The sequence below is a fragment of the Adiantum capillus-veneris genome, chromosome 19 (genome assembly GCF_014529385.1).
Source record: "Adiantum capillus-veneris isolate H3 chromosome 19, ASM1452938v2, whole genome shotgun sequence".
Lineage (NCBI taxonomy): Eukaryota > Viridiplantae > Streptophyta > Polypodiopsida > Polypodiales > Pteridaceae > Adiantum > Adiantum capillus-veneris.
In genome coordinates this window covers 32,874,862-32,895,534 of record NC_140949.1, presented here as the reverse complement: position 1 = coordinate 32,895,534, position 20,673 = coordinate 32,874,862, and the positions used below count along the sequence as shown (strand labels likewise).

The 20,673-nt window shown below is 41.2% G+C and overlaps 1 protein-coding gene across 1 annotated transcript; it reads right to left on the bottom strand.

The window, feature by feature from the left end:
- Nucleotides 1–2,830: 2,830 nt before the first annotated feature.
- LOC147433796 (uncharacterized) lies at nucleotides 2,831–5,874 on the bottom strand. Its single transcript, XM_086490403.1, has 2 exons — nucleotides 5,622–5,874; nucleotides 2,831–5,043 (listed from the first exon to the last, which is right to left on the bottom strand). Exon 2 carries the CDS (start codon nucleotides 5,041–5,043, stop codon nucleotides 2,947–2,949), a length of 2,097 nt encoding a protein of 698 aa, XP_086346529.1. The 5' UTR covers nucleotides 5,622–5,874; the 3' UTR covers nucleotides 2,831–2,946.
- Between the last annotated feature and the right edge of the window lie 14,799 nt (nucleotides 5,875–20,673).

Sequence of the window (20,673 nt, the reverse complement as noted above, 5' to 3'; positions counted from 1 at the left end):
AAATCTTGTTTGGTTGCGTGCGCAATCCAATCAGGGATTAGGAATTTGTGTACCCCTCTTCATTGGATTCACTCCTTACCTACTCACTACACCCTCAATTCGATACTAGATGGAGCTAGCTAGATATAGGCATATGAAGATTGTCCTCCTAAGCATACAGCTTCACATCCATCGATTCAACACCTGCACACATATATGTACTACACCCCCTCTCAGCTTGCTTTATTTTATAGACACCCATGTACATCGTTTGCCTTATAGGTGTAGTTCAGCCCTCTAGAAGATGCTAATGAAGCTCTCTCTCTCTCTCTCTCTCTCTCTCTCTCACACACACACAATATGCCGTGGGCAAGTTGCTTTCTACAGATTGTGAAGTTTAGTGAAACTCGAGGCCGAATCTTACACCGCAAATTTTTCTCAGTCTGGAGAGGCATCAGATTTTGGTGGAAATGATGCTTTTTTCGCTCTATTGTCACAAACCAGGCATGCAAACTCATTTTACTCACAGAGTTGGCAGTAGAGCCCTATTTAAATAGGATTCCCCCTTGCCAACAAATAGTGTATGACAATGCTGTATGTTATTTTGTGTGACTTTTCTTTGCTAAGGTTTCTTTTGTGATGTATGCCTTCTAACTTGCGAGTATATTTTGGATAAAAGTTGGAGATACGTTATAAGCTTAGTAGACATTCCTTGAATGTGTAGCTATTGCCTTTAAATATTATGTTCAAAAGTTAGGCTTTGATTTGAAGGCATGGACTCGGACTCTTGGATCCTATGGTATGAAGTGTAAAATACATACGGCTTAGGTTACAACCTTGGTTATGGCTATCAATTTCTACATAGAATATTCACCTTGCCTTTAAGCAGTCTTTACTAGGCATAGATAGAAAGACCCTACTTGCATACATAGCATTGGTGATTAATTTCTTGGAAGAAAATTCCTATTCCTTAATTCACCAAAAGGAATCTATCAGCATTGCCCAAGCATCTTATTGGGTGAAAGCATGTCCATGGACAATGTTAAGTCAACATATAATTGAGAGATGCTAATTGGGTTTGACGATGGGATGTATTGTAAATATGTCTTTTATCATATTAGAATCTGTATATGACTTGGAAGCTCTCGAAGCAAGGAACATGGATCTAAAAGCTTCAATTTGATTTGCAAAAAGTTTAGCGTGTGCCCAATTCGTAAGCATAAAACTAATAACAAGCATAAGTAACATGCAAGGTCAATGTGCTTTTAGCCTATGAGCTTTTAGCCTAAGACAAGTCAAAATTTATTTTGTTAAGGATCACGTTGTGCGACTAAGTGGATAGCTACTTGTTTTCTAAGGCCGGGTTCAGACAGCATGGCTATGGAACATTGCTTCTCATCAAGGCCTTTTCCATCCCCTAGTTATGCACCAACTTGTTTATGTGGCTTGTAAAAGCTGCTAGAACTGACACCGCTAGCAATGGAATCAACAGCTCAACACCATCGCATTATAAGTTCCAACTTCGATGCTGCATCTACAGGCACGATAAACCTCCTTTTGCACAGGAAATTCTCTTCGGGAGGGGGTCTCCAAAGAAGTGGTGGACCTGGCCCTGGCAATGGATGGTTTTAGTGCAACCAATAAAAACTGTCCACAGGAGGTAGCTCCTCGTCTGAACCCAGCCTAAAGGAACGAACACTTTGGTTACCAACAACACACTATCAATTTCTGCCACGAAACTACAATACAGTAATGAATATCTGTGTTTCCATTTCTAAAAGGTAAAGACTACCTCAGTACTTGACTACTACAATCAGTTTCCACAGTTCACGAAGACAAAGTTGAGAAGTAACAATTAATGTAGACATTAAGCTCAGTAAAAGGAGAGTACAAGATTGAAAAGTTTGCCCCTAAGCATAGGTTCTTGAATGCAAAGTATCTGTGTACCTTGCTCTTTCTATAAAGAACCAACCCGGCTGCTTGCAGAGAGGTAGAAAAACACAGGAGCCTAGAAATGTAATAGAAACATGCATCCCACTCACGTTTTGAACAAGGTCAAGAACTTATGAAACTAGAAGGGTGCGCCTGGTGCCTGTTGTGTGCAAGTGTATGCAAGAGAGAGGGAGAGCATTTAGAGAAAAGAAGAGGAGGGGCTAGGCATGCCAAAAATATTTAAGCTTGATAGTTAACACACGCATTTGACACCCATCCCATTCTACATGTCCATGCCACAACAAAATCTCTCTTGTTCACTTGGCTATAACAGATTTCTAATCCTTCCAATCCAGCATTGCAACAATGCTATTACAAAAAGTTAGAAACACTGTCGCGGCCAATGCCATCGTCAACCATCTTTTTAACTAAAAAGGAGAAACAATCCCTCACAATAGAAGCGCCAAATATACTGCATTCACACAAAAGGAGAGCACTTGCACCAACTACTACATGCAACACATTGACAAACTGGAACCAATCAGTAGAAGTGATAGCTTCACCGACCAAGACCAATGAGTCCATGAAAAAACTCCACATGCAAAGACGTCCGACATTACAGCGCTGACAATTTTACAACAGAATCAACATGATAGTTTCTCGAAGACTACTGCACCGGAAACTAATGTCCTTAATAGCCTCTAGTCCTCTGCTCATCTGCACATTTCATATGTTATGTTGAAACCAATCAGCTGGTTTTGAATGAGCTCAAGCACACAAGTTCAACCATCACAGTGTCATCTTCAAAGTTAAAAGCTCGTGTTATTTACGACTAGATGCACAAATTAACCAACAAAACACCCTACGCAACATCCACACAAGCAAACACACTTAACATTGAAGGCCCGCACTGAAAACATCAGAAACACTGCTTATTTCTATAACCACCAATAAATGCCAGATGCAAGGGTGAAATGTTTACATTGCAGAGTGCTCCCACTAAAACAGAGGGCCTGAACCAGCCAATGAACCTTCTTACAATGAAGGCGAAGGAACTGCTTGGGGAAGATTAAACAGATCCTTGCCAGCAAACGGTGACGTCCATTCATGTGCTGTTGTGCTTCCTGACTCCAATGAAATACTTTCTTGCGGTACAGGTCCAGAATTGCCTACCTTCCAAGTCGCGTGCCCTTGTGTTGAATCCAATGTGTAGCTCGCAGAACCCAATCCAGTATGGTAGCCCCTCTCATCATCCGTGTTCCAAAAGTAGCTGCCTTTCTCTTGCAACGCTAGAGAGTTCAATCTGCTTGAAACCCCCCGCAAGGTAGTTGGTGATGCATTCATGCTCCAGTCAATGTTCCTATAGTCACAATTAGGCATTGGCCCTGTACTCCAATCAACGGATGAATGGGAGAAACTACCACCCCAACCAGTAAAGAGTCCATATGAACTTCCAGAGGAGCTCCTGGAATGCATTGTAGAATTCAATGATTGAGACACCGAGATTTCATTTGATGGGGTATAGCCCCACTGAGAGGTAGGAGGCTGGGACTGAAAGGAGCCCAACCCATTTAAAGACATAATCATATCTGAAACACCAACATCAGAACTCTTCATTGACTTCTTTCGGGCGTTCACCTCCTTCATTCCGGCGTCCCCTTGAGGAGCATTCACATATAGAACACTGGATGGAGATCCAACGTCCATATAGCTATGACTCCGGCTGGATGAAGAAAGTGCAGGTGAAGAGGGGACAGACAATGCTGCCGGACTCGTACTTAAGCCAACATATGGTTGAGAGCTTGCACGCAACAGGATGTGTGGTTGACCTGTATTAGGTAATTCTTTTGAAGATGTGTTAACATTACCATCTCTTGCAGCAATTGGAAACAATTTTGAATCTGCTCCAGCAGCACCAAATACAAGACCTGCATGAGGTTTTGAAACAGGTGTAAATTGAGCAGCAAAAGGAGACTGAGTTTTAACAGCACCTACGGGTATCCTTGCTGCTTGTGCATGCCCCCATCTTTCAACCGGTAGCAATGAGGTTGGCATTTCCATTGATGGATTGGAAAGTTTCCTGGGGTGAGCAGACCCTCTGGTTAAGATCTCCTGAGGACCATGAGGGCCTACAGAGCTAGGTTGCTGTCTTCCTCTTGTTAATTGTACTGCACCCCGTTCATCTTTCTTTATCTGATAGGAAGGTTGCACAATACCATTGCTTCTAGCCTGCAGTGAAGGGCCAGGTCCAGGTGGTGCAGCAGGTGTGGATGTAGAAGGTTCCTCTTTCCTAACAAATGGCGAATCGTTTGAAGCACTTTGCGCACTTTGACCATCTTCTCGACCTGGAGAGAGACTGCGACTGCGGGATCGCAGACTTTCAAGGGCCTTGGCAAGATCTCCTTCACAAGAAACAATAGCCCTTTCAATATCAGGCCTTGAGAATTTGTACTTTTTCTCTATCTCAAGGATGTAATTGAGCTCTTCTGATATATCTATTTTTGGATTGCCCCCTGAATTCCAATCCTCATGGACCTGACCTTCACCGCCCTCGAGAAGCCAAGCTACAGAACGCTCAACATGCCCATCATTGAAAATGAGAGCCATAGTAGCTCGCTCTTGAGGAAAGCCCATGGCAACAAGCTGCTGTGAAAGAGCTTCAAGTTTGCGCGACATGAGATAACCAGTGCATTTATCCCTGAGCTCCTGTGCTCTTCGCTCCTTCTGCCTTTGATGTTTTCTTTCATTCTTGCCCCGAACTTTGTCACGCTTGTCAGCACCACCAACAACTGACGAAAGACTTCCTGATTTTCCACCTGCCTGCTTTTCTTTCCCATTCATGTGTGCCTGATCCTCCGACTCACCAGAATAGCTGCCATTATTAGACATGCATTCAAGCTCTCCGGCCCCTCCGTTGGAGCTTGCATTATCTTCCCCATCATCAATAGATTTGAACCTCCCATTCAAATAACCTGCTCCAGTATCTGCCGCAATGGACTCAAGAGCATGGAAGGTGCCGGAAATTGGATTGTAAGCATTGGCACTGGTACCCCCGCTGGCAACTTGCCGAGCTGAAGACTTTCGATCCCTTGCAGCTTGCCTCTCATTGGACTTTTGCTTTGAAGGAGACATCTGTAAATGCCAAAGACAGATGTCAACGCATGACTCTAACACAAAACTTTGTTAAAATAAAAAGTGTTTTCAATAGCAGAACACCAGACATGTTGAATCATCTTGGCACCCTTCAACTAAAATCCACACAGGCCAAATGGTGAGGGTTTGAATGATATTGCAGGCCTTCCCTAACAGTAAACAAAACCACACTCTCTGCCTCACCTCTTCATATGTGCAGAACCACACGCACAGAATCTTGAGTGCATAAGGGAAATTCTTTCACAAAGAGCACAATGAAGGTCTGACGATGCAACAGAAGAATGTTTTCTCTCTTGATGCCATACATGAGAGTTCTCTTAGCGAGTTGAGACCAGATCAATGGCGGTCAATGCTGTCATGCAAGATCTGGGCAAATAACTGCGGGAAAGAGATTTGGCGCAGAAATTGCAAAACACCAACCCTGCCTTTTCACGAAACCCTAAAAAACTATATCATTTGAAGCTCAGAAAACCCAAGAAATAACGCATGATCGGTGAAGAAGCTGCCACAAAAGCGTAACTATGAGAAGGTAAAGGAGCGCGGGATGCTTGACTTACCTTAGGATTGAAGCCGTCTGCGTTTCCAAGAGCCCTCACAAATGGTAAACCTCACCTGCTGCGTTAGGGCAAAAGGGTCGTCTGTCGTGTGCCTGTGTAGGTGGGCGTAGGTGTGTGTGTGGGTGTTGAGGGGAGGGAGGGGGGAGACGGGTGTGTTGAAATGCGGGCGTGCGTGCGACAGCCTGGGTGCAAGAGTGGATCCAAAAGAAGAGCTGAATTCGGAGTTCCTTATGGACATCAGATTACATCCAACAGATATGCGTGTGTGTGTGTTTTTGGGGGGAGGGGGCGGGCCTTTATTAGCAAATTCATGCTGTAAGTGGATGCAAATAGCCTTATGACCATGAGCATGATAACCCTACACCCAAACATTATAGTCATTGATACGTTCTCGAACATTAGCAATTCTAAGGTCATGGTCTAATAATGGTGACTGCAGAGTTCGTTGAGAACCACCAAAAATGACAGCTCTCAGTGAAACCCTAGCGAGGTTCTTCTAACAATCTGACATAAGTCTTAAGAAACCTTACCACGTTCTCAAAGTGCAAAAGTTAACCCAATTTGAGTTCTTTGCGAACATTGGACATAAAATATTTGGACAAACAATTTAAGTAGGTTGATGGAGGTATGTCCCTATTGCAATCAAATCAACCTTAAAATTAGCGATATGTCCCTCATTTGGTTCAGTGAGCAACATGCCATCACCATAAAGCACAATGATTACAAATACATCATCTGCGCGGTTGACATACAAAGTGCTTTTAGTTGGACTATTTTGAAAACCATGTGCAATCAAGCAAGCATGAATCTTTTCATACCAAACTTGTTTTAAACAATACAAAGCTTTCTTAAGCCTACACACCTTGTTTTTGTGCCCTTTTTGAACTAAGCCACGAGGTTGTGATACATACACTTCTTCGTGCTAAACACCATTCAAAAGTGCAACATTTATGTCCACTGGTGAACAATCTAGCCATTTTGAGCTACGAAGGCACAAATCCTTTGGAAGGTAGTCATATGGCAAGTGGGAACAAAAGTCTCATCAAAATCAATACCCTTTTCTTAAGCAACTCTTTTGCCATAATTTTAACTTGATAACGATTAACACTACCATCAAGCTTACATTTTAACTTGAAAACCCACTTAGTACCAATGGCCGCCACTCAAACACCATGTGCCACTCTTTGTACTAGCATCATTTTCACATTGCATTATAGCCAACCAATTTTTTGAATTTTGTGCTTCATCAAACAACAAAGGTTCTTCCTCATCATACATACTAAACTCATCCAAAACATGACAATCCAATGCATAAGAAACATGATGAGAAGCCAAACGAGTGTGACTAGACAAAAGTGCACCCAATTTACTATCGTGTAAGCCTTGCATCAAACATCCTGAGATACCTCTAGCCTGCTCTTTTTATCATATCCTCATCAATTACATCTTGTAAACATGCATAAAAAATGGTTAATCTATGATATCATTTGAAATCTCCATAGTGTGCACATGTGCCTCATTAGGACTTACATTTGTACTTCCACCATTAGACAGAGGAAATAATTTATCAATCTGCCTCCTTGGTACAAGCTACCAAGAGCTAAACTACATCTTCCACAAAAATGACATCTTGACTAATCAAAATACGCTTTGTTTGCATATGATATTTCCCGTAGCCTTTGCTTTTTACACTCTAACCAACAAAAATACATTTCACAGATTTATCATCCAATTTCCAGTATTGTTGCTCAAACACCCAAGCAACCAAACACACAAAGTGACCAATGGATGGCTTCTTGCGATGATATGGAGAGATAGACTCTAGTGCTTTAGTGGAAAACATGTTTAGTACATATGTAGCATGCATGCTAGCAACCCATGTGGCAAAGTTAGGCTCTTGACTATACATCATGACATGTCCATATGTGACCTATTTTTCAAGGGCCATATGGCACCTTAGATAAATTGGGTCCCTAGTCTTAGCTTAGTGAGCTTGGCTTTATATCAAATTCTTTAGTGTAAGCGCAACCACATGAAGGCTGTGAATTTGCAAAACATGTGTGGGGTCCACATTTGTTGAATCGAAGGTTATATTCATAGACGAGCTTTGTTCTAGCTCTTAAATTATGAGTGATACTTTTTGAACTACCAAAATATATGATGGGCCTCGTATACTAATCAAATTTCCATTTTTTCAATGGGACTATGGCTATTAACAATTTCCAAACCTTTTAGATTTTGATCGAGTACAAAGCTTAATTTTGACTTTGAATATTTTGCATGTTTAGGATTGGCAAATAATAGGAAGTTCTTGGATAGGCTGATAAATTATGACAATTTGGAGTATTGTGAACCCTTGTTTGCACTAAGATACATGGGGAATCATGAAGGCATAGCTTCAAACCTACCTTTGTAGGAGTAGCAATAGGCTTGTAATCTTCAAGGTTGAATCTATGCAACAACGTCTTGATGTACTTTGTATGGCACAAAGCAATAACTCCATCAATCTGCTTGAATTGTTTATCCAAAAAATGATGCAAAAGCACCAAATTTGACATCTTAAAAGCAGCAATCAAATTAAGCAATGTGTCCCATTTGGTTCAATGAGCAACATGTCATCAACATAAAGCACAATGATCACAAATACGTCATCTGCATGTTTGGCATACAAAGTACTCTTAGTTGGACCATTTTGAAAACCATGTGCGATCAAATAAGCATGAATCTTTTCATACCATGCATGCAAAGTTTGCTTTAAACAATACAAAGCTTTCTTAAGCCTACACACCTTGTTTTTGTGTCCTTTTTGAACAAATCCATAAGGTTGAGATACACACAGTCCTTAGAGCTACTAGTGCACAAATCCTTTGAATGGTAGTTATATGACAAGTGGGAGCAAAAGTCTCATCAAAATCAATGCCCTTCATTAAAGCATCTCTTTTCCATTAAGTCTAGATTTATAATGATCAACGCTACCATAAGACTTACATTTTGACTTGAAAACCCCCTCACCACCAATGGCCTTTTTTCCAAGAGGCAAGTTACTCAAAGACCATGTGTCATTCTTCAGAATAGCACCATTTCAAATTGCATTGTAGCCACTCAATTTTTTGGAATTTATGCTTTATCAAATGACAAATGTTCTTCCTCATCATACATACTAGACACAACCAAAACATGACAATCTGATGTATAAGAGGCATGATGAGAACCCAAATGAGAGTGACTAGACAAAGGTGCATCCAATTTACTATCGAGTAAGGTTTGCACCAGCCATCTTGGCATACCTCTAGCCAGCTCATTTCAATCATATCCTCATCAATTACATCTTGTAAATCCACCTAAAAAAAGGCTAATATATAACATCATTTGAAATTTGCATAGGTTGCACATGTGCCTCATTAGGACTTACATTTCTAATTTCACCATTAAATAGAGGATTAGTATGTCTAGAAGTCCAAGCAACCAAACACATGCACTGGCAAATGGATGGCTTCTCACCACGCCAAGGCTCATATGGAGTGAGAAACTACAATGCTTTAGTGGTAAACATGTTTAGTACCTACGTAGCATGCATGATAGCCTTAAGTTAAAACACGTCCAAAGCTAGGATCTTGACTATACATTGTGTCATCTCCATTAGTGAGCCATTTATCCTCTCAACCATTTTGTTGAGGGCTACATGGCAATTTGTATTGTTTTTTAATCCTACGACTCTCAAGAAAGGCATTGATTTCCTTTGACCTATCCACGTACCCTCTAAATCAAAATGAGCAGTGCCCACGATACAACCATAAACACTTCAAAGTTTTCCTTAAGAGAATACATCCATGCATGCCTAGAGTAATCATCAATAAAAGTCATGTAGTACAAAATGATTTCCAAAATATAAATGCATCAGGCCACAAATGTCACTGTGGGCAAGCTAGAGTTTGCAAGTAGGCTGCACAATATCATCCTTAGGAAACATAGAATGCTGAATATTTCCCAAAACATAGCATTGACATACCTGTTTTAGAGGTGCCTCGAGGGGGTGAGTAGAAAATCAGGTTGCTGCAAACAGGCAAAACTAGCATCATTCAAATGACCAAAACTCGGCAAACTATCAACATTCAAATGACCAAAACATGTGCGACAATGTTTTACATTTGAAACAGTCTTTGAATTAAAAATTGCACATGTTAAATCTTCCATACATTTCTTGAAAACATTGAGAGTATACAACCCATGAAACAAAGTGCCAGATACCACAATATTATCACCAAAATTGAGATCATGCACAATACATATTATCCACATACTTGACTATAATACCAAGTTTTGCGAGTGCGTACATGGAAAAAAGAATTTTCTTGATCCTAGGTATATATAAAGCATCCAAAAGTGTGAAAGAGCTTCCACCTACAACAGTAAGCACAATCTTCCCAACATTCTTAACTAGATAACAAGCATTATTGGCACATGTGACAATATGCTTATCAAGGAAAATCTCAAGAGAAGTGAACAAATTATGATGAGATGTAATGTGCTTAGTTTCACCACCATCAAAGTATCACACATGACCCACAGATTCTATAATACATCATGAACATATGGACCATATTTACATGCACAATCAAAGCCCATTCTACATCTTGCACAACATTTGCATATCTCTATTCAAAGAAAGGTATGTGATGGCTGCATTTTCTTCTTTCTTCCAAACCTCTTTAACCTTAATCTTAGGACATTCCCCACTAAGTTTGTGCTTAGGAAACATCATGGGGAAAACATCATTGTCAACCATGGTCAGTGACTACATCTGATGCAAAAGATGCATGTGTAGAGGATAGCCTACACAAAACTTAGATGTGCTTTATAGCACAATCCACAAGAGACTAAAAAGTGCTTGTTTTGCAAAAATATGCACTATAAAAAAATTGCACAAAAGGACAAAAGTGTCTGCAAAGTACTCATAATAGGGGAAGGAATAGGAAGGAGAAGCTTTAGAGCACACAACACAAGAGGTATTACTAAGGGTGATAATACAAAGATAAGTCTTGCCCTAGAGTGATGTGTATATATACAAGCCAAGGGGAAAACCTATTAAGTATGGAGCCTGATTTACCCCTTGTAACTTTTAGTCTCAAAAACGCACACTTAAGGCCCTCATTATGAGGAGAAGCGATCGCGCGTAAGAAAAATCATTCGCCAAAAACCCAAAATATTATTTTCACTAGAATATTATGGCACAACAGCGGCCGAAAAGTGGTCATAAAATGGCCGATCGGTTGGCCGGTTGGCCGATGGCCGATTTCTAGGCCGACTTGTCTTCTCAAGGGCTGCCATACATGGGCACATGGGAGAATTCAACTCAGACTTGTCTATACAAAGGCATCTACACACGATTGCCTCTCATGAGAGGGTATAGCCCTTTTGATATATAAAAGGAGGCCTCTTCTACACACAAAATGCATTGAAGTTGATGAAACAAGGTGTGTGTGAGAGTGAAGCAAGGTAGGAGTTCCATTAAGAGTATAATCCCTTTGTAACCTACTTCTAGCTTGAAGTACTAAATCCATTGAGTGAGTGCTTTCCCGTGGATGTAGCTCACATTGGGTGAAACACGTATATCGTGTGCTCTCTCTCTCTCTCTCTCTCTCTCTCTCTCTCTCTCTCTCTCTCTATATATATATATATATATATATATATGTGTGTGTGTGTGTGTGTGTGTGTGTGTGTGTGTGTGTGTGTACTCTACTCTATAATCCCTCGTGTGTGAAAATGATCTCTCTCCATTAAGTAAACTACATTAATATCTACTTAGTTATTCCTATTTCCTAACAATTGGTGTCAGAGCAAGGTTTGCTTGTAGCTAAAGTTTCTTTAGTAAAGGATTCCTTGAATTGACTCTACCAGAAGGACCTTTATTTGCCACTAGGTGGTCTTGCAAAGAAACCCATAACAATGGCAGATGAAGCATGGATTGTTCTTGATTGAAAGGGATTAGGAACAAGCCGGCTAAGCTTGGCATCAACAATGGCCTTCAATGTTTTGGAAATGAAGACCATGGAGGACTTGATGAAGTCACTTGACGGCCTCTACAAAAAACCATCGGCATCCACCAATAAGGTATTTCTCATGAAGCGCTTGTTCAATCTAAAAATGGCAAAGAGTGGTTCATTTGTAGAACACCTATATGACTTTAACACCAACCTAAGTCAACTTCGATCGATGAAGGTCAATTTCGACAATGAAGCGTGAGGCCTCCTTATACTATCATCTCTACTGGATAGTTGGGACAGCCGCCCTGTCTATGACACAACGACTCTTAACTTTGATGATGTTGTGGGTGTTCTCCTAAGCAAGGAAATGCAAAGGAGAAGCACAAGTGAATCATCAAGTGTTGCACTATCAGCGGAAACAAGGGAAAGCGAAGGAGAGGTCCAAAAATCAAAAGGGTCATGATTGCTCAAGGTAGAGCAAGTCACGCACAAAGTCAGTTCTCGAATGTTGGGATTGCGGTAAGAAGGGCCACGTCAAGAAGGATTGCTGGTCTAAGAAGAAGAAGAAGGAGTTGAGTCTCAAGAAAACAAGCCAACATCGAAGGCGAATGTGGCAAGTAAGTAGAGCAAGACGCTCTAATTATCTCATTAGACAATGCGTCTAATTCCTGGATAGTAGACTCTGGGGCTTAATTTCATGCGGCACCACACAAACAACAATGTCAAGATGACACCAAAGTTAACTTTGGGTATGTATACTTGGAAGATGATGAAGCTTGTGAAATAGTTGGCAAAGATACATTTTGTGAAAAAACTACAAATGGAAGCTTAAAGATACTAGGCATGTTCCTTCTCTTCGCAAAAATTTGATATCTACATGACAATTGGACGATGAAGGTCACAACACTTTACTTGTGTATTGTCACCATGCAATCTTCAACTTGTACAATAGCTACAAAAGTGGACGATGCGGTGTGGCACTACTGGGCATATGAGTGCCAAAGAAATGCAAATCCTTCAATCAAAGAAGCTTCTAATAGGTTTGAAGAAGTGGACTATGAAGGTTATGTTAACAATAAACAAAAAAGGGTTAGATTTCAAAAGGTAGAAAATGAAAGAAAAAATAAAAAACTTGAATTGGTTCATTCTGATGTTTGGGGTCCTGCAAGTACACCATCCCTTGGTGACTCGTTGTACTATGTAACATTCATAAACAATGCAACTAGGAAAACATGGGTTTATATCATGAAGAATAAATCCGATGTGTTTTCCATATTTCAAAGGCGGAAAGTCGTTATGGAGAATGAATCAGATATCAAGCTTAAATGCCTAAGATCCGACAATGGAGGTGAATATTGCAGCCAAGCTTTTGAAAGCTTTTGTGCTAGCAATGGCGTTCGGAGGCAAAGGACAACCCCAAGGACACCTCAACAAAATGGCATTTTGGAAAGGATTAATAGCACGAAGCATGCGGCTACATGTAGGCCTACTTCTTGAGATTTGGATGGAAGGAGTAAGTACGTCTGTGTACTTAATCAACCGGTCACCCTCAACGACATTGGATGGGGGAGTTCTAGAAGAGGCATGGACAAGTAAACCAATGAATCATGCATTCCTCAAAGTGTTTGGGTGCCATACTTTTATGCACATAGATAGAAGCCTAAGGTCAAAGCTAGATGCAAATTCCAAAAAGTATTTCTTCATTGGCTATGGAGAAGCAGACTTTGGGTATTGCCTATGGAATCCCAAAGATGGTAAAATCTTTAGGAGTAGGGATGTAATTTTCAACGAACAGAATTGTACAAAGATTACTTGGAAAGAAAACCAAAAAAAGAATCAGATGATGAGTACATGGAGCTTGAGGATGGTGAAGACTCAAGGAGTGCAAGCGGTGACAACATGCAACAACGTCAACCAAATGAGGAGCCTCAACCTATGTCCCAAAGATCTACGAGAGCAAGTAGACATCCAGAAAGGTTTGTTCCTTCCTTCAACCATCTCTTGGTCTCATATTTTGGAGAGCCACGAAGAAGCTATGCATCAACACAAATCCATTGTAACCAAACATGGAAGCTGGTTGAGTTGCCTAAAGGTAAGCGAGCACTACAAAACAAACGGGTGTACAAATTGAAGGAAGAAGAAGGTGGGAAGAAAAGGTACAAGTCCAGGTTTGTGGTAAAAGGGTTTTCTCAAAAGAAAGGTACTGATTTCAATAAAACATTTTTTGCTATTGTAAAAGTGAACTCAATTAGGCTTGTTTTAAGTCTTATGGCTACTCATGGTTTAAATCTTGAGCAAATGGATGTACATACGACATTTTCTCATGGTAACTTAGAGGAGGAAATTACATGCTTCAACCAAAGGGGTACGAAGTAAAGGGTAAGAAGAACATAGTTTGCAGATTAAAGAAGAGCTTGTATGGTCTAAAGGAAGCATCAAGACAGTGGTACTTGAAGTTTAATCAATGGATGTTGGATCACGGATTCAGAAAATGTAACTCAGATCACTGCGTCTACATAAAGAATTTGGGAGATGAGAAGTTCATCATCCTAATGTTATATGTTGATGACATGCTAATTGTAAGTGCTAACATGCAGGATATCAAAGACCTAAAAGAGGAGCTATCTAAATCTTTTTCAATGAAATATTTAGGTGCTACAAGTGGATACTTGGTATGAAGATATCAAGGACGGGATGAAGAAGAGAGTAAAGCTATCTCAAGAGGATTATATCAAGAAGGTACTAGAAAGTTTTGCAATGCAAGATGCAAAATCAGTTTATATAGCTTTAGCTAGTCACTTCAAACTAACCAAGGATATGTGTCCAAAGACACAAGAGTAGATAGCCTATATGTTTAAAGTTCCATATGATGCAATAGTAGGCTCTCTTATGTATGCTATGTTCTAGACAAGGCTAGATATTTCACATGCAGAGGCAGTTGTAAGTAGGTTCATGGATAATCCAGGTAAAGAGCATTGGCAAGCTGTGAAGTGGATACTTAGGTATCTAAATGGGGCAACCACGAACGCTTTGTATTTTGGAGGCACTCATATTTTCTTTCAAGGGTATGCTTATGCAGTTATGGCAGGTGACAAAGATACTCAAAGGACCACTATTGGCTATGTCTTCATAGTTGGAGGTACATCAGTAAGTTGGGCTTCAAAGCTGCAGAAAGCGGTCTCACTTTCTACCACGGAATCACAGTATGTAGCAATGACGGAGGCAAGAAAAGCAATTCTATGGCTTCTTAGATTCTTAGAGGAGCTTGGATACAAGCAAGACAATTGTGTCTTGTACAGCGACAGACAAAGCACCATTTATCTTGTGAAAAATTTAGCCTTTCACTCAAGGAAAAAGCACATCGAGGTGATGTATCACTTCATACATACTCTTTTGGAAGAGAGACAACTAAAGCTAGGAAAGGTGCACACAAGTGAGAACCCTGCAGACATGTTTACAAAGTTGGTCAACAAGGAGAAGTTGAGTTTTTTCTCATCTTCAATCGGCATTCAAGGATAAGAAGCCAAGATTGAAAGCAGCCACAGGTTTGGTGTGGAGATAAGTCTCCAAATAGGAGATTGTTAAGTATGGAGCATGATTTTAGTCTCAAAAACGTACATTTGTAAGACCCCCATTGTGAGAAAAGCTATCGTATGTAAGAAAAATCACTCGCTGGAAATCCAAAAGTTCACACCAAAATATTCCTTCTCGCAGGAATATTATGAGGAGAAGCTAACTCGCTGGAAAACCAAAAGTTCACACCAAAATATTCCTTTTCGTCATGGCGGCCAGAAAGTGATTGAAAAATGGCAGATCGGTTGGCCAATTGGCAGGTGGTCAATGGCCGATAGCCAATTTCTAGGCGGACTTGTCTTCTCAAGGGCAGCCACACATGGGCTAATTAAGCACAACAGGTCAAGCATTTTATTGTTTCATTAAGAGATGCTATATTACTAACATATAATTTCAGCAAAAACTATATTACTAACATATAATTAAGAGCGCCAGGATGCATGCAAAGAACAGGTGTGGGCAAAGACGCATTGTTTTGTGACTGAGGAGAATTCAACTCGGACTTGTCTACACAAGGGCGGCTACACACGACTGTCTCTCATGAGATAGATTTTAATGGATTTAGGAAACCGGGCTTGTCAGTCCAATAGGTGTGTAGGTGATTGCTAATGAGAAGTGCACCATTTATCTTATTTTTACACTAGTTTTGCAACGACTGGCCATTGTGGGCGCCCATGTGTGAATGGGTCAAACTCTTATAAAGGTCCATTTGACCTAAAAATCCTCATTCTTGGAGGTGCAAGCTAAGAAGTGCTCTTGCTCCATCTTTGTCTCCTTCTCCTTTGTGTGCTCACATGTGTGTGTGTGTGTGTGTGTGTGTGTGTGTGTGTACTTGAGAGAGAGAGAGAGAGAGAGAGAGAGAGAGAGAGAGAGAGAGAGTGAGTGATTGATCACGCGTGCGGCATAGGCGACAGCGAGGCGGTTGAGCGCGGCATCGGCGGTGACTCCTTCTTCTTCGCAGGACAGGATCCTTCACGACGGAAGCATTGAGCGGTGAGGGACACACTGTTGTTTCTTTGAGCTTGCTACTAGGACTGTCTAGTTGTGTGCTTGCAGCCTTTCGAGGCTCGCACACAGTGCACATGCAAGTTCCCTCGACACGTGCGACAAAGTGCACAATTTTGGCACCGTTGCCAGGGACTGCCTTGCATTAAGCTTGAGGAGCACTTAGTGCTACCTCTAGAAGCCTTTCTTCCATCTGTTTTCAACTTTACTTTGAGTTTGTGTAGATCTGCTACTTGCTTGTAATGCGCAGGTTTAGCAGGTTTGTTAGAATTTGTTAATGTTGAAATGTGCAGGTGTTAGTAAATCTGTTAGTTAGTGAAAACAATGAGCAGTAGAGTAGATAGTGAGAAGGTTGACTGTATTGTGAGTGTGCAACGTATTGTGTTAAATAGTGTGTGAGCAAAGGTAATTAGTGTTAATTAGCTATGTTAGTTGCAAGGAGGTTAGACAGAGCCACATAGAGCTGTTGTGTGCGCGAATGAGCTCGACATCCACGTGGGAAAATTATTCTCAAAAAAAATATTTTTTGATTTTTTTTTGTAAAATAATAATAATCATAGTAATAATAATAAACGCTCAAAAATATTGAGACCAAAAAGAAAATTCAAAAAGAAAAAGAAAATTTAAAAAACTTTATCTTAAAAGGAAGGATCGAGATCATTCCCCCGACCCCGAGCCTAGGCCCAGGCCTCAGTCCTCAATCTTATGATATACTATAAAGACTAGGACCTCAAGTCAAGGGAGGGCATGTGGGACAAGTTTCTCAAGTCCTTCACCATCCCCTTCATACTCACCTTTTGGACTTACTAATTCTAGCCCTCTTCCCACCTAAGAAAAGACTAGTTTTAGGATTTCAAGGGCTTTAGTAATCGAATCAAGGGCTATAAAGCACAACACGTCCCTCTAGCCAAGACGCTCGTTTTGAGCTATAACACGTCATATTCCATGGCTTGGTTAGAAAAAAGAACCATAAAAATAAAAAAATTGAGAGTAAATTTGGGTTGCAAATGCCCAAAAAACTAGGTAAGCGGCCTTCACGAACAGTCACCAACGCTTCTAGAGTGTTGAGGTCACATGCACCTATGCTTTCGTCGTGTGCTAGAGGATGATCACATAGAGAGTGTCTCCGTTTACGAGGGCACTCATTATTCCTCCACCTTAGGCTCTACGCCCTTAGTTGGAACCCAAGGTAATACCACTAAGGACCCTCATATTGCATCTAGTGACTCTTCTTGTGAGTACGACGTATGGACGACTATCCAATGCCTAATCTCGATAGTTCAAGCCAAGACAGGTATGCCATGGACCCACGGTCCAGGCCGATTGTGTTTAGTCGCTTGAAGGAAACTTTTAGTAGAGCCACTCGCTCTGAACATGGAGCTAACGATGGGAATGAAAGGGGTAGGGAAGTAAATTCACCATACATGTGACCAACGTAGACCCCATGCTCCTAGAGAGTGTGCATGTAAATACTCCATTCACTGCACCACCTGACTCTTCAGAGCTATTTCCCTCTGAGGTTATATTACCTAATGGTAAAAGCCTTGCCGAAGTGCAAGAGGTTGAGTGATATATGATTGCGGCTAGGGAGAAGGAAATCGAGAGCCTACGCAAGGCAGAGCAAAGGAGAGAGTTAAAAGAGAAAGCCCCTATGTCAACAGCCATGCTAAGCAAGCAATCGAGTGCTCCTGAATTAGCAACCACTAAGGGTCGACCCATAGAGAGTCACATTTCATCTAGTTCAAAGGACACCCATAGCACCTCAATCCTAGATGGAGCATTTCTAAACAAAAACTGGGAGTATGAATTACAAACAGAGACTTTAACCAACCTATACACACATCACACCTATCATGTGGGTTGGTTAGATGTCCTACAATCCACAATGGGTGCTACTAGTGTAGAGGATCAACAACAAAGAGTTTGTGATGTCATCCATAGGGTTATTGAGTTGGAGAGGCAAAACAAAGGGATCCACATGCCTTCAACGGGTCTCATGAGATTCTTGGATACGGGGAAGGCTAGGCAACCAACCTTATCAAATGGAGACTCCCTCGGTAAGCCCGATGGATCCTCCATATGTTGTTTTGCCAGGGGTCTCAATACAATCTGAGCCCACAAGTGATAGCTTTATCTTTCCAAGTTTAGCTCATCTTTCTCTTGATGACACCACGGCTACCATGTCTACCCCAGTGATGGACATGTCAAGAAACACTCCATGGACCTCATTTGTTAGTAAAGCACCGCTACATGGTAGCTCAATGCGTGCAACGGTACCTACAAGTGTGTATCGATCGTATGTCCCTATGGGTCCTCATGCTCATTTAGCTCCTACCCCTCCCATCGTTTCAACAACTTATGCTCCATAACCACAACGTACAAGCTCTTATTTCAATGGGACCATACCGGCTAGCATTAGCATTGTCACATCCGACATCTACTATGTCTAGGGCCACACAGATGAACTTTGGTCCACCACATGGCACAACATCGTACCCAACTTGGAACCCAAGGGCTGCATATACACTAAACGCAATGCCAACCCCCATTCCACATGCAGTCTCGAGAGCGCATGTCCCCACTATACCTACTCACTTAGGTGACTTGGCAACATTTGCTCAAGCTATTGGTCGATCCATTGCTGAAAGAATGCGTAACATGCTTGATAGAGAGCCTAGAAGTAAGGCAGTACAAATAGCCAAGCTCACACAAAAATTTAGTGGAGACGGGGATGTGAGAAAGCATATTGAAGTATTTGAACAAATATGTGATTCCCTAGGAGAACACAATGACCTGCATAAGAGTAATACTTTAAGGCTGACCTTAAGTGGAAAGGCTGGGGATTGGTATAGAACTCTAAGGGTGGAAGAAAAACCAATTTACCCTACTCTTAGGAGACATTTATGAAAGAGTACATATAAGAGGAAGTACTTTGCGGAAGCCCAACGAGAGGAAGGGGAGTCCGTGGGAGACTTTATTAGTAACTTGAAGCATGTGAATTCTTGTTGTAGTCCAAATGAGATTTTCAATAATAACCAATTGCTTGATAGATTCATTAGGGGACTACAACATGAAGATATCTACAATGGCCTAGTCATTAGAGGTATCACCACTTGGGAAGCAGTTACCGCCAATGCGATCCAATTAGAGGATAATTTAATGATTCAAGGAGAAAGAGTGTCTGTTGAGCCTAAATCTACTAGCTCGCAAGCATCGGGCATGAGCCAATGACCATAAAGCCTGTTGCTAAAGAGCCAAAGATATTTGAGATGACTTTAGCAGATCTCACCAAGGCCGTTCAAGAAAGTCTTAGAGACAATCATGCTCCACAAAACTATCATATGTATCCAAGAAGGGAGCAACAATGGTGCTCAATTTGCTATGGTCCGCATAGTACCAATGAATGCCCTACTGTTAGAGTAAAATTTAATGGGAATTGCAATGCATGTGGGAGGTATGGTCATCAAACCAAGGATTGCATAGTATTTAAACGCCTGATGGCCAATAAACCAACCTTAGCATGGACGAACACGCGTCGAGTGCCTGCATTGATGCCGGCCCCACCTCTTGAATAAACATCACAACACATGGTCCCTAGGGCCCAAAATGTTGTTCAAACAACACCCTTACCACCTCCAGTGCTAGGACCGCACCACCACATCCGAGAATCACTTATGTGAATCAAGTGGGTTGTGAGTCATCTATTGCTTGTTTGGAAGGCTATCAAGTAGCTGATCTTGCAGCAAGAGGCCAAAATATCAATTACACTGCCAAGAGACCACCTCTTCAATGTTATTAGTGTGGAGGTCCACATCATGTAGCCGAATGTCCTATTAGATTACAAAAGAATGCCACACTAATGCAAACCAATCAAGTGAGTACATCTACAATGCTGATACTCATGTATAATTGATGTGGCATAGATCACTTGATTGCCCAATGTTTGAATAATCCAAATGTGCCAAGATAACACCATTGAATTTAATTGAGGTTACGGAGGAGCCAACACAAAGTACGCTGTGGTACGAGTAAATGTACTCACACGATCGATGCTCCAAAACCAAAATTATATTCTTGAAGAAAGAGACACATCATCAATTGCCCATCTCAGAAGAAGAAGGAAACACGAAGGAAGAGATCTCAAAAAAGATCAAAGTCAGACCCTTGTTCAAAGACCAACATAGGGACTGGTGACGACCCCGTATATTTGAACAACGCTGAAGTTCAGGTGAAACCATGGAGACCAAAACGACCCTTAGAAAAGAAAAGAACAAGGAAGATCGTCATGAGCCACAATGGCCAGGACCCAAGAAGAAGATAGGAACTTACCCAAACCCTACAAAGGAGATCAAGCGAGTCAAGCAATTAATGGGTTTGATAGAAGAGACCCAAAGGGATCTAGAACCACTACCTAGGTAGATCCAATTACAGACACAGTGTTCCCTATGCAAAAGCAACCTCACAAATTCCATAGACCACTAGCCATACCA

What these genes read in the sequence shown, in the direction of transcription:
- LOC147433796 (XM_086490403.1), bottom strand. Translation starts at nt 5,043, where the DNA reads ATGTCTCCTTCAAAGCAAAAGTCCAATGAGAGGCAAGCTGCAAGGGAT.